At 39.6% G+C, this 13,222-nt stretch overlaps 1 protein-coding gene across 1 annotated transcript; it reads right to left on the reverse strand.

The window, feature by feature from the left end:
- Positions 1–5,956: 5,956 nt before the first annotated feature.
- Positions 5,957–12,733, reverse strand: LOC120748617 (stromelysin-1-like). Its single transcript, XM_040055228.2, has 10 exons — positions 12,626–12,733; positions 11,644–11,885; positions 11,406–11,554; positions 10,969–11,094; positions 10,277–10,438; positions 9,987–10,143; positions 9,080–9,213; positions 8,442–8,601; positions 7,083–7,183; positions 5,957–6,057 (listed from the first exon to the last, which is right to left on the reverse strand). The coding sequence occupies exons 1-10, from the start codon at positions 12,731–12,733 to the stop codon at positions 5,957–5,959; spliced, it is 1,440 nt and encodes a 479-aa protein (XP_039911162.2).
- Positions 12,734–13,222: the final 489 nt, after the last annotated feature.

The raw sequence follows: 13,222 nt of genomic DNA on the forward strand, positions 1-13,222 counted from the left end.
TCTATAGTTCAAACCACTCAGAAGTCCAAAGGCCACTGTGATAGGGTTCAGGATGACAGGTGCTGAATCAGTTCTAATTATCTTGTTGTGGAAAAGCAATTCAATGTGACCATTCCCACACTGGGGCAGCACCTGTGTCACACCTCAGTGACTGGCACAGTCTCTGGCATAGTATCATCAATGATTTCAGTAGAAGGAGAAGGGAAGGAGTGCCACTTTCCATGCCAAGCACCTGTTTCCTGAACACTGGAAAATCAAATTACATTCTTCATCTTTGTAGCTGGGCTGTTACTTGGGATGGGAATCTGGTCTGCTGCATCCAAATCTTGATTTCCCTGATGGCAAATAGGCCTTGGGAATGCCCTGCAGAACCAGCATTACCAACCTGAAGCCCTTTGCCTCTAAATTTGATAGTTATCATGAGGCATGACTTTAAAGAGTTAAGATTTTAGCTAAGGATTAGAAGCAATTTATGTTCATCAAGATGTAAGTTAGATTAGTAAATGGTAGGTTAATGATTATTAGATGCCCAAGCTAGAGCTAACTGTTATATTATGAGCTTGTTTATAGAAAAAGTGGAGTAAGTGAACCGTCATAAGAACAGACTGAAACCACTAAGAACAATGGCCAGCACCTGGACTTGGTATCAATCAATCACGAAGCAGGGGACCTTGGACAGTGCCAGAGGGTCAGAGAGACCTGATGAAGACTCTCCTGACTTCATCCTTTGAGACCACTGACCCAATTCAAGACCACTGACCCAATTCAAGAGAAGGATTGCACACGCGTGAAGGACTGATAGCCTCATTTTAATACAGAGCAGGGATGGAAGGTGCTGGGGTTATGCATATATATTGTATGTAAGATCTTGGAAAATAAATAGAGAGCAAAGAGCCTTGTTCGGGGCGGCCACGCCTTTCGGAAATGACTCCCGTGCCGCCCGCCGGTGAATAAACATACCACTTTCTAACTTTAGTTGGTTAGAGAGTCTTTGTCCGTGACTATATCGGTTTTCAATGACTCAGTCACACAAGCTGTGCAGATGGTAAAACTTGTCCTGAAAGAAGCAGCAGGAAGAAATCAATGTGTCCACACTAATCTACAAATTCAGTCTGCATGTTTTCTGTGGATCTGCACCATTTGGGACATACTAAACTCCTACAGGTTCATAGTCCCCCAGCTGGATACGTGGCACCAATGCCAAAATATCCCATGAGAAAACTACCGCTTGTGAACCTGCAAGGGCAGTTTTCTTCCTGGCAGCCAGATGGAAGTTCAGAGGCTGCCAGGGAATAATCTGGAAATGAAGCCTGCTCCTTGGCAGTTTTAAAGTATTTTCTCTGTAATATCAATGGCACAATATTTGAATCTTAGAAACAAGCCAAAACCTTTACAGCACCTAACACATGCATCTTTGCAGCCCTGAGTTGTCTTAAACACTTCCAAACCTACAAATCTGCTGTTTCTGCTACCAAGAAAGGGTTTTTTTTCCCCCCCCCACAGAATTTCCATTAACCAAACCAAACATCTCACTAGGAACAAGTTCCCGCAGCCAGTATTTAAATGAACTCATTTTAATCTTATTCTGTTCTGCCAGGACTTATCAGTTACCATAATCTGGTTTATTGAGGTGGTGAACTCTCTGTTCTTAGTCTGAGTCTGTTTAAATCACTACACAATGTCTTTCAGTTCAGGCCAGCACCACAGACCTAACTTGTTTGATCATATATTTGTAATCCTGCTGAGAACATTATCAAAGGTAATTTGTCCCTTCTATGTCACCGAGACACACAAAGCAATCACACGCAGACAAGAGATTTTCGCAGAGGTTCCTCTGATCCAGCTCCCAGCTGAAAGAGCGGAGAGAAGAGAGCCCTTTGTTTATTCTTTTACTTTTTATACATTTGTGGGTCTAGCAGAAGATTGGCTTTTTGGGGTTTCCACCCCTCAGCCTCAGTGGCCAGACGAATTGTCAGTTACAATTGTTTTTAGGTTAGAAATATGCAAACAAAGGACAGAGAATGAAAAACAAAGGATTTGTTTATATTACTTCTGTGGGAAAGGTAGAAAAACTGCTCTAATATTCCACAGTAACTAAAAGATCTGACTCCATTTATGAAAATCAAAAGGCTAATAAAGAAACTCAGAAAAACCAGGGTAACACTTCTAGGCAGGACGAGTGTGTGAAACCAAGAAAACCAATAAAAAGCAAGAAAAAGCAAGAAAAAGAACTTGCAAGCCAAACAGGTTTTTCCTTGCTTAGATAATGTTGGGACTTCCATGTTGGACCCTCTGGTCACACTATAAAGTCCTTGAAAAGCAAAAAAGCAAATATATACATTCAGATGTAGCTAAAATGTCCTCCAAGATGGTGAGAACCACGAGACTGTTATACATAAAACACAGAAGAAAACAGAGAAATTCTTGTGATCTGAATTCTACAGTTACATAATAAGCCTGCTCCTTGTGAGAGAGAATTTTTTCTTGACTCAAGTTTCTATGCAAACAGGGTAGAAATTGTCTAGGACATGGCAAATATGATGTGTTTAGAAGACTGAGAAAACTATAACTGGAATCTTGGACTAAGTGTACCACAGAAAATAAATGCATTTAACTCAGAGCCGAGGTCTCAAACTGTATTTTAGAAGAGCACAGGATATTGAATACAGGTTAATCACCTTAAGTTCAAAAGCCTGTTTTCACTCAAATGGTAAGACTATCTTTTTAGTGGTACCAGAGATTTTTAAAATAAAAAATTCTGAAGAAAAAATAATACCAACATCCAACACTAAACCAGCTAAACTATATTAAGACAGACAGTACTAGAGTGAGCTAAGCTCTATTTCTGCCATTTAAGATTTAAGACTTCATATCCACAATTTGTATATGACTATCTTTGTGCACAGAAATAAGTAAATAAAGAACTCCAATTAATCAAAAATTATCAAAAAACCCCCAAGAAGAACTAGTTGGATAAATATGTGACAGCCAGAAATCTACAAAACAATCATTAAAGACCTCGGACAAGCCAGCTTTGTTCTGAGAGCTATAATCTCATCTGAAAAACAATATTTCCAAAAGAAAGTGGGATAGACCCAAGCTGGAAGAGATTATCCCATTTAAAATAACATGGTCTCATGCAGGTATCCACAATGGAAATGATGTGCAAGGCACAGACACCATAGAAGAACATCAGCAGTAGGAACAACAGAAGAAAACTATTCAAACCAGAACAGTTAGAAACTTTCAGAAAGAACAAAAAAAAAAAAAAAAATCCCCAAAGCAAGCAAACAAACAAACAAACAAGCAAACAAACAAAAAACAAACAAACAAAAAACCACTATAAAGTGTGAACCAAGATGTTCATACTTCTTTTTAATTTTCATTGTTCTAGCTGAGACCATCAACTGATTAAAATTTGCAGCTGCAAGGCTAATCAATAAGCCATACCAGAAACGTGAGAGAAATACAGAATTAGAAAACAGGACAGTACAAGGAGACTAATAAGAAAGAAATAAACAACACAAAAATATTTCCTGCTAAGTTTAATAGAAATTTTCAAGTTACAGGGCTTGAACCTCCTTCTCTGACCTCGGCAATATCAGACACTGACAAGAGATATTCCCTTTTCTCAAGGTGCTGTGATTAAAATTAATCATTTTGATTTTAGTTCTGCTTGGACAGCATAGTCTTGTTTGCTACTTCTACAGCAGGTGTGGCAGCAGTATTTGTCTTGCAAGACTGACAACGCCATGGTACATTTTTGACCCTGACTGAATTCAGATAAAAACTCCTCAGTGATTGGAATGCCCCATTTGAGTAGCCCTGCTACCAGGAGTTTTAAAAATGTATTAAAGAAAATGTTACATAAAATGTGTTGAAATGTCTCATTGCAATCTTGCAGCACAATTTTATGCATAAATAGAACACAGTCCCCTTGTCCCAACAGGTCTGGAGACAATGGGCACAAACTGAAACACGGGAGGTTCTTTCTCAGCATCAGGAAACACTTTTTTTACTGTGTGACAGAATGCTGTCATAGGTTGCCCAGTGAGGTCATGATGTCTCTCCTGTTTGCAAAAGCACTATCCCAAAAGCCCCCTAGAGACTCAGTAGCCCTCTCTAGGTAGGATTGAGCAGAGGGGGTCGAAAATTATAATCTCCAGAGGCCCAACCAACCTCAGTCATTTAGCGAGTCTGTGATTCATGGAAGAGCAGAATCAAACAACATTTTTAATAGAACATTTTAAAATGTTCAAATAGAATATTTTTTCTCAGCTTTTTTCCTTTTTGGGGGGATGGTGTTTAATGAGGGAGAGACATTGCATGCTGGGAGAGGTTTTCTTATGTGCATGAAAGAAGGGATTTTCTAAGACCTTAGATCTTGCTAGCTGTCCATGTGAAAAATTACGGGTCTCAAGTGATGTCTGGCTTCAGCGTCAGGTAGATTGTGTCAGCAGCTGGTCCATGTCTGCTCCCTGGGTCCAGAGGGCCATGAGACTGGCCACAGAGACCATTACAGACAGAAACCATGGAGCACTTGGGCAAATATGAAAAAGACTTGTGGCCCCACCTCATTTCCCACCTCCCTCTGATGAGAACTTCTCTCCCATGGTGAAGCACCAGCATGGAAATACCAACAGTGTGGAGGCCCTGAGGAGCTGCTCTCAGACACACAGCCCTCCCAGAACAGCAGCTGGCCTTGCACCTCCTGTATCCCCAGGAACATTCACGTCCCTGTAGCTTGCAGCCATGCTCCAGCTGCTGGCGTTCAGCTCTCTGAAGCTCCTCAGCAGCCAGTCCAACTTGAAGTTCACCCAATTTCACAAAGAAAGAGATCATCCACACAAAAGGCGTGATTTACTGAGAAGCCAGGACCAAACATGCAGGGCATGGCCAAAGAAGCAGCTGACTGCAGCCTGTTTGCACACAACCAATCCCTCTTATGCATTTATCCCTCTATTTTCCCTTTCCCCCCCAGTCTATCTTTATCCTTTCATTTCCTTGCCTTTCTTCTTTCCAGTAATCAACTTACAATAAATTTTGAACATTCTCGTGTTCTTACCTTGGATATTGATCCCTATCCCCCCCAATTCCTAAGGTGGGGTGATGGGGGCCTCCTCATTGAAACATGATGGGTGTCCCCCAGCCTATGGGGACTCCACAGGGAGAACTGAAGAGGAGGAGGTCAGTGGTGTCTGGGTTTTCCCTACATGCCAGTGTGCCCCTCTGCTCCTATATCTGTGGAAATGAGCCTTTGCTCACAGAATGAGTAAGGTTGGAAGGGACAACAGTAGGGTCATCTGCTCCAACATCCCTCAGGGCACATTGCACAGGAAATTACATATATCAATAAACAGTTTAGGGTAGAATTCGTCACACTTAAATTTAGCCTTCTATAACCAAGTGTCCAACATAAACTTCCTCTCCAGCCAGTGTAAAAAAGAAGAACTTCCACCTGCCAGCACCACTCAGGCTGGGAGGGATTGCTCTCTGGAAGTTGTGTATGTCTCACTGCAACTACGAGCACTTGTTAAGTCTTCTTGCTTAGCTTTGAAATATCTAAAACAGGTTGAAAGCAATCCTAGCTTTAGGAAGGGAAATGCTCTTCCTCAGGGTCTCCTGGCTCCATGGGAGGGCTCTCTGTAGGGTGATGTGTGGCAAGAAGAGTGAAAAGGAGACAGCAGAAATAATAAAAACAATCACAATTTTGTATCAAAAGTAAAAACTGCATTGTTGTTTGGTAAGCTAGCTAGCCTGATGTTAGCTGTATACATATGTACACATCAATATGTTAAAAATTGTTCTGTTATTTAAAGAAACACAGATTGTGCAGGGACTGATATCTGCTGACTGGGGCTGAAGTACTTTTACATTCTATATATTTATAAAAGAAAAAGCATTTCTAGCATAATAACAGTTCATTCTTTCCAACATCATTACAGATTTCACTTTCTTAACATGGAAACCAAAAGTTTGTCCTTAGGAAGCGTGTAACTCTCTTCTTATCAAAGTCGAACTCAAATTGCTTTCTTCCACTGAAGAAATAAAGGAAGTCTAGAAAAAAACCAAACAAAACCCCCCCAAACCAAGATGAATTATGATATTGCAGATATAAAGATTAGTACACTTTAACAACATCCTTAAAAGAGCTCAAAGCAACCTTTGGGTACAATTACACTGCCAACAGCATCTACTCCCAGGTGGAACCTCTGCAAAACATAGCCCAGCAGCACGGAGACACACTCCACAGCAAACCAGCCCTGCACGTGCTGCATCGTGTACTTGATGAACCCCACAAGGTCCCTCTACAAAAGATGTATCCTGTGCATTTCTTCAGTTTAAAATATCTGCTCTTACACACCAGCTGTGCTGAACCCCCCAAGGAGGGTGCATTTCCAGCCACCTGTGGGTGTGTATTAAACCAGAGTGTGGCACAGAGCACAGCAAGGTGTGAGCAGCTACTTGCTTGGTGGGCGCTGCCAGATTCCATGCAGGGAAGGAGGGGTCCAGCCTGGGCTGGTCACATCCACACTGCCCTCTTGGGAGTGAGGTCTTTCAGCATCACATGTGAGACTCATTTAGGAGTGAGATTTGCTACGAAACAATTAACATGACTGGGTTTGGATGAGCAGTACATGAGGAGTAAGGAGGCAACAGGGAAGCTGTGACTTGTGGCAGTGTGAATGTATCCTTGAGTCTAGTCCAGCATTTCCACGTCTAAGTGACATTCACCCTCCTGCAGGAGAAGCTGGTGCTCACTGTTTTATATCTGAGGGACAGGCTGTGGTAGGTACACCTTATGCTGTTGAGTGTTGACCTTCATGGTGTGATGAGCACGTCAGATAGATCTCTCCCTTCGAGCTGGCCTTTCCAGATGTGCATCTTTCACCAAAGGTGTACCATCACCATTTTTAAAAGGGGTAAAATGAAGCATGGGAGTGTTATGTGACTGCTTCAGGGTCTTGTTGGCCATCCTGTGGGTTCTGAGCATCATGTAGAAGTACCTGTATCTGCCCAAGCACTTTCACCCCTATCAAATTGAGTATTTCTTATAGATTTTAGCAAGAACTGATACTCACTTTCATGTTGAAAAACAGCATCCATCTTCCCATTAATTCCTGGAAATGCATTTTTTATCAGTAATGACTTCCTATCCATAGACTGACTTCTTTTGTCATAACTGAGAAAAATTATAAACAAACAGGAGTCACTGAAACCTGCAAACAACTCATGATTAATTCCTCTCAGCTCATTATTTTCTACCTATCAACAGATAAGCAAGTTCATTGAAGATTTTCAGTGTCATTTGGTAGTGTAAAAAGAGAAATAATTTGCCATAAATTAATTATTACTTTATTAGCTGTTCTGAATTAATTACTTCTATTTACTCCACCTAAGAATACCTAATATTGGAACTATCACCATAAATCTGTTTTTTGTTTTCTAAGAGAACATGCCTAAAGAAGTGATAGACAATAGATTATAAAAATATTTCTTTCATATTATATCTCTGTAAGTAAGGTTTATCAGGAAAAATCTGGTTTTTTTTCCTGAAGTTATAAAGTATTTTAAATCAATTTACTTAAGTTACTTACAGCAAGCTATTATTACATTTTTTGTGAAGTGCAGTTTATCTATCAATGCTGGAACAAGAAGGCTTGTGAAAGTTTTTCCCTTCTATAATTTGCTTAGCAGGAGATCTAATGATCAAACCCTTCATCATTCAAGTTCCAACAGTTTGACCTAAAATGTGGAAGTCTGATCTTCTGCTTAAACTACACATATGTGGCTGAATAATTACTCTAGGGTGATCTCTGTAACAGAGAATGAAAGAGAAGTTTTAGTTCATCTAAAATAATTCAGGAAGGAAAGAGAAGTTTTGTTAATCTAAAATAATTCAGGTTATTTACTGCTTCCATTACAGGAGAACCTCCTTCAGCTGTTAGTAATCCAAGTCCTGTAAGACAAACTTGAGCAGTAGGGATGAGATTGAAAAAAAAGGAAGAATAACCATGCATAGAGAGATAGCTCTTTGCAGTACATGGCATTTATCAGCAACTTTATGAAACTATCTGTTAGTCACTGGAAAGTGGGTGAGATTCTCCTTCTTACTCCACAGAAATATTTTTGATATATGAATAAAGAATTTCTGCTTGATTTCCTGAGATGACTTGTGGAGCTGTATAATGACATTCTTACCATGACAGTGAAATGAAAACAAACAAACAAACAAACAAACAAACAAACAAATTGTTACTTGAACTAAAAGGAAAATTAAAAGAACTGTTCCACCTCTTATCAAATATTTTTCCACAGCCAGTTGTGACACTGAAAGAGTTCACCAAAAGTGCCTGACTAATGCATTCTAAATCATGACAGGATATTGAACATGTGCTTATGTTTGCTTCTATTTAGAAAAGTAACACAGGAAATACTACCTCCAAAATTTGTCTGCTATGAAGTAGTATGTTTTCCCCTCAATTCCATTATGAAAAGCAGCATCAATTTCGGTAACATCCTTTGAAAAGCCCAGGGTGTAGAGTTTTTGGGGGTACCCAGGAAGTATGGCATCTCCTCTCAAAACCCAGAATTCATTCCCTATTAAAAAAAGTTGATAACAACATGTGAGAATCTTCTTCTGGGAATAACATAAGCTTTTTCACGAAAGCTGATGGTTACTTGAAAATAACTGAAAATGGTTCTAGAGTCCAAAAAACTGGAATAGTTCTCCACATATCTTTTTTTGAAAACTGAAATTTCAGTCTTTCTTCATAGTAATGCTAGTATAATTTTTAAATTCAATAGAAAATTTCCCAGAAGAAAAGTGACAATGTTTTTTTGGCAGGGAAAATTTTCCATGTGGATATTAAAAAATAAGATAGATATTCTTTAATTTGGATAAAAAATTTATTATTTCTGTGATTGAAACACACCAATTTATTGGACTAAATTCAAGATTATGGAGACTGTGGAATCCTACAGAAGGAGCTTAAGTGGTTTTGAAGCCAGATGAAAACTCTCTAGGCTACTCTCTACTCTCTAGACAACATGGGAAAACAAAAAGACAACATTTTACCTTTAAAAATGAACACTTCATCTTTTTCAGGAATTTCATATGCAGCATCAACACCAGGTGGCAGCTGTGGCCAGAATGAAGATAGCAGCTCAAAGTCAGCAGTTCTGACTGCCGGATGTTTGCGCCAAATATACCTTGCACAAATATAGAACAGGTTTTAAATAAAATTGGATGTTCACACACACTAATGCATGAAACCACATCACGGCAACTAGGACAGTATTTATCTGATTAAACCCAGCTACATAGCAGAGTTAGTCACACTACATTCCCTGTAAACTTAATGTAAAGACAGTTATTTCCATGGTGGGATTGTTCTCTTCTTGATGCAGACATCTAAAATCGGTCAGATGAACTGCTTTGTCCAAACATTTATTTCTTCTTGTGTAGAAGTGGAGCTAAGTGAGACCTGTTTCATAAGGCTAATGTGCAGTAAGACTTTGGTAATAAAAGCCCAATTTTCCTTTCCTTTTATTAATATACTAAATTCTCACTACAGGGGCTCTTCAAGCAGGTATTTTGTCAGGGCTGGTAAGCCCTCAACTCTCTCAAGGCAAGGACAGCAAAGAGGGTGGAAAGTGTCCCAGAGCTGGTGATGTGTTTTGCTGAACACTTGGGACTTGCTTACAGCCTAAAGGGAAAGCAGTGCATTTGCAAAGGAGCCATTTCGCCCCCTCCCCCTCCGCTATTCACAGCATCCCCTGTTCCAAAGGTCATCTCCTCCTTATAGTTATCTCTCTTCATTTCTCCACCATCCATTGTTTTTGTTTTCCATCTTTTCTCCTGATTCCCTGTCTTGTCTTCCTGTCCAAAATGGCTGATATTTTAATTAAAGTTGTTTTTCTGTGCTGTGGGGTATAATTTAAAAACTGACACTCAGGTATTTTACTTTCAGAAGCTGACTTACTTGTTTTTAAAGAACATTATTTCTCCACGGAAAGTGGTGACAGCATCAAACGTTAAATTGGAGCTGCAGCTGTTTGTCAGTGCAGGATCTTTTGACTCAGTTGGGTCTTTTATCTCAGTAGATTCTCTTTGATCGTTGTTTGTGTTAGGAGATGATCCTAAAAGAAGTGGTTTAGGGAAGAAATTATAGTGTGAACTCATTGAGGTGTATCCAGTACCCAAAAATGTCACTAAAAAGTATCCAAAGTCTTTGAAATTATAAGCAGTATTTGAATTAAAAATCTGGATTACCATAGAGGTACTGTATGCCAGCAATATCATCCTGATGGAGAAGGAGTACGGAAGGGTCAAATTTCCTGTAAACTGGATACATCAGAGCATTGGGGTCTTTGGAATGGGAAAGTCCCAGCGAATGGCCAAATTCATGGGCAGCAACATAAAACAGGTTCGTGCCTGAAAACATCAAACAAAACACGTAATAGGAGAGCTGTGTCATTTTATTTGTCCTGAATAAGATGAAGAGCATAAGGTAGGTCAGAAGCTTACAGAACTGCTTGCCCAAGCAAATAAACTTCTTGTGAGAAATTCAGTTGGGGATGAAATTCTGATCGGAAGCAAAAATAATGGAATCATTATAGCAGAGTACAAGGAAACAGTCAGTAGTTCCTGCAGAATTAAATGTGGAAGAAGTACCCTGGGCCAGTCAGGTAACTGTGCAGGCAGTAGTTTGAGGAGTGGGAAGAAATGGAGCCCCCTCGCAAATAAAGCTCCCACCAGTGCATGGCAGAAGCTGAGCTGGAGCCTTAACTTCTTAAACCAGAGGCTCAGAGGCTTTTTATGGCTATGCAAATCATATGCTCCTTCAAATCAATGGCAATTTAAACACTTCTTAAGGAAGGGAGGAGACAGACACTCTTGCACCCTTGATTCCATGTGCAACTTGCTTCAGGAAGGGCTTGGAGAAAGAGAACTTAATTCCTTACCCTCTGTGCTTTTGGTCCATGTTTCATCCTCATCAAAGTGAGCATCTCCACCAAAGTCCTTGCCAGGTGCATAGGCATGGGCAAGGGAGCCTCCCGGGCCGTCAAAGGGGATGAAATCATTGTGACCTGAGGAGCAAACCCCAACCACAGCTGACTGGGGACTCATGCACACATTGAGAAGCACATAGATCCAGTGAACTACCAGCAACTTCCTAAATTTTCTTCCTCCTTCTCTTCATCTGCCTCTATGCCCTCCCCCAAAGTCTGTCAAGAGTTGTAACCATAGCACCTAGAGTAAGAATTGTATTTTTCTGTCTGCTTGTTCAACTGGACATTGATCTCCACATGTGCTATGTATGGGAGAAATCATTCCAGGTCAACAGCTCCATGTAGGCGGTAACTTGGCAATAACTCGTAATGGTTACACAGAGATTTACCTCTGGCTGCAAAGGAGATCATTATGTCTGCATTGCCTCTGTCCTTCTTGATGAATCTCAGCGGGGTCACGCTGCTCCAAACACGTAATGCTTTCTTGATCGCGGCATTGACATCTGCTGGACGCAGGTCCGGTGTGTAGTTTACAATCCTTTAACATGTAGGAGAGAACAAGTTGTGTCGTTACCACTCACCCTGTACTTCACACAGTCTTGACATGAAGAATTCCATTGTGATTACCTGTATGTCAGGACTTGTTTTGTCCATTTTGGCTCTCCTGCAAAGGTGGAGAACCCAGCTACATCAGGGAACCCACAGCGGTGTTTCTGTACCAAGTCCAAAGTGCTAGAATCCAGATTCCCTGTCACCTCCAGCCCAAAGAATTCCTGCATTTCCTTTAGTTTTTGGGTCATTGCATTGTTATTTTTCCAAACGAAAGGTTCCCCATCTTTCTTAAAGCCATAGTAATTTTCCAGGTACTTCTAACGAAAAGAAAAAAAACCCCAAACTTAGAAAAATCAGTGATGCTTGCTTTTGAAGCCTATAAGATATTCAACTAACACAAATCAGTCATGTGCCTTTGCTACATTTCTTTCTGTAATATGGAAGCATGGATAATAGTTCATTAAAGCCTGTATGAATATTTTTTCTCTTAATGGTAGTTTTTTTACATTTTAGTATCGCTATAAATATTTTGTAGTTATTAAAATACATTTAAAATTAACATTTGCTTAAAAGATTATTTTCTGATAATGTACCCCCCACTTCCTCTGCCCCCCAAGGTTACCTAGAGTCCTTTAGAAGGAGTAATTTGAAATATATAACTGAATATAAAATTTCAGTAGCTGTATCCTGTTTCCCCACAATTTAGACAGTAATAGTTCAGAGAAATACACTATATTTACTTCATGAAGAGTTATGTTTCATAATATCACAAGTCACATAAATAACCACATTTCCACCCAGACTACAAACTCACCCTAGACTGACTCAGGAGTTTAATTATTTGTAGAATTAACACAGAGCAAATGCATCATTGGATTAAATTGGTCCCTAAAAAAAGTAAAATAAGATGATGCTAAAGTAGCCTTTGTGATCACACATCAATTTTGAGAAATATTCAATCAGTTACTTACTTTACTTGCTTTTTGGCTGCTCTATACAGACTGTCATAGACACTCAACAGTAGCTAAACACCTCGTCAGAGCTCTACCATCCTTACCTGGATAAGCTGCATGCCTTCTTCCTTTGTCTGTCTTGTATTTGCAGGAAAAGCACAAGAAAGTGGTGCACATAATAATAGGAGAAATGGGATATTTCCCATTCTCATTTCCACTAGCCTTTATAGAAGTCTTTTTTGTAGTCTGACACACACCTCCTTCATATTTATATAGTATTTTTTTGCTTTATAAAGCTTTCCAATCCCTGACTCATTGATTCTCACAATGTCTAGTTAGCAACAGAACATGCAAAACCAGAGTTCTACCATAAAACAGATCAGTGTTGTCTTTCATCCGGTTCCACCCTTGTGCAGGTTTTGCAACATGGAAATATGATTAATGAGAAGATAATAGACCTGTACTTCTTTTTAATGAGCTTATTAACCTTTTAATTGTTAAAATGTAGTCTTACTCTCTAAAACTTAAAGCATATCTCTTTAATGCTTTCCATTCAAAGATAATGTTGGTTTCAGAATGGTTGTTGAAGGGATAAATATTCACAGAATGTTATGTTACAGGACTGTAGACTACAAACAGAAAATTAGTTTTCTATATGGTGCCTTTCCTTTTGGTAGAGTCCTGTCCTGCTATAACTCTTT

The sequence above is a fragment of the Hirundo rustica genome, chromosome 2 (assembly GCF_015227805.2).
Source record: "Hirundo rustica isolate bHirRus1 chromosome 2, bHirRus1.pri.v3, whole genome shotgun sequence".
NCBI classification, from domain to species: Eukaryota; Metazoa; Chordata; class Aves; order Passeriformes; family Hirundinidae; genus Hirundo; species Hirundo rustica.

Bases quoted from the DNA above. Each gene is read 5' to 3' on its own strand.
- LOC120748617 (XM_040055228.2), bottom strand. From the start codon at position 12,733: ATGAGAATGGGAAATATCCCATTTCTCCTATTATTATGTGCACCACTT. The intron at 10,144-10,276 runs GTAATCCAGATT...CACTTCTTTTAG, and splicing joins TGGCATACAGTACCTCTATG to GATCATCTCCTAACACAAAC. The intron at 7,184-8,441 runs GTAGTATTTCCT...AATTTTTCTCAG, and splicing joins ATAGCAGACAAATTTTGGAG to TTATGACAAAAGAAGTCAGT.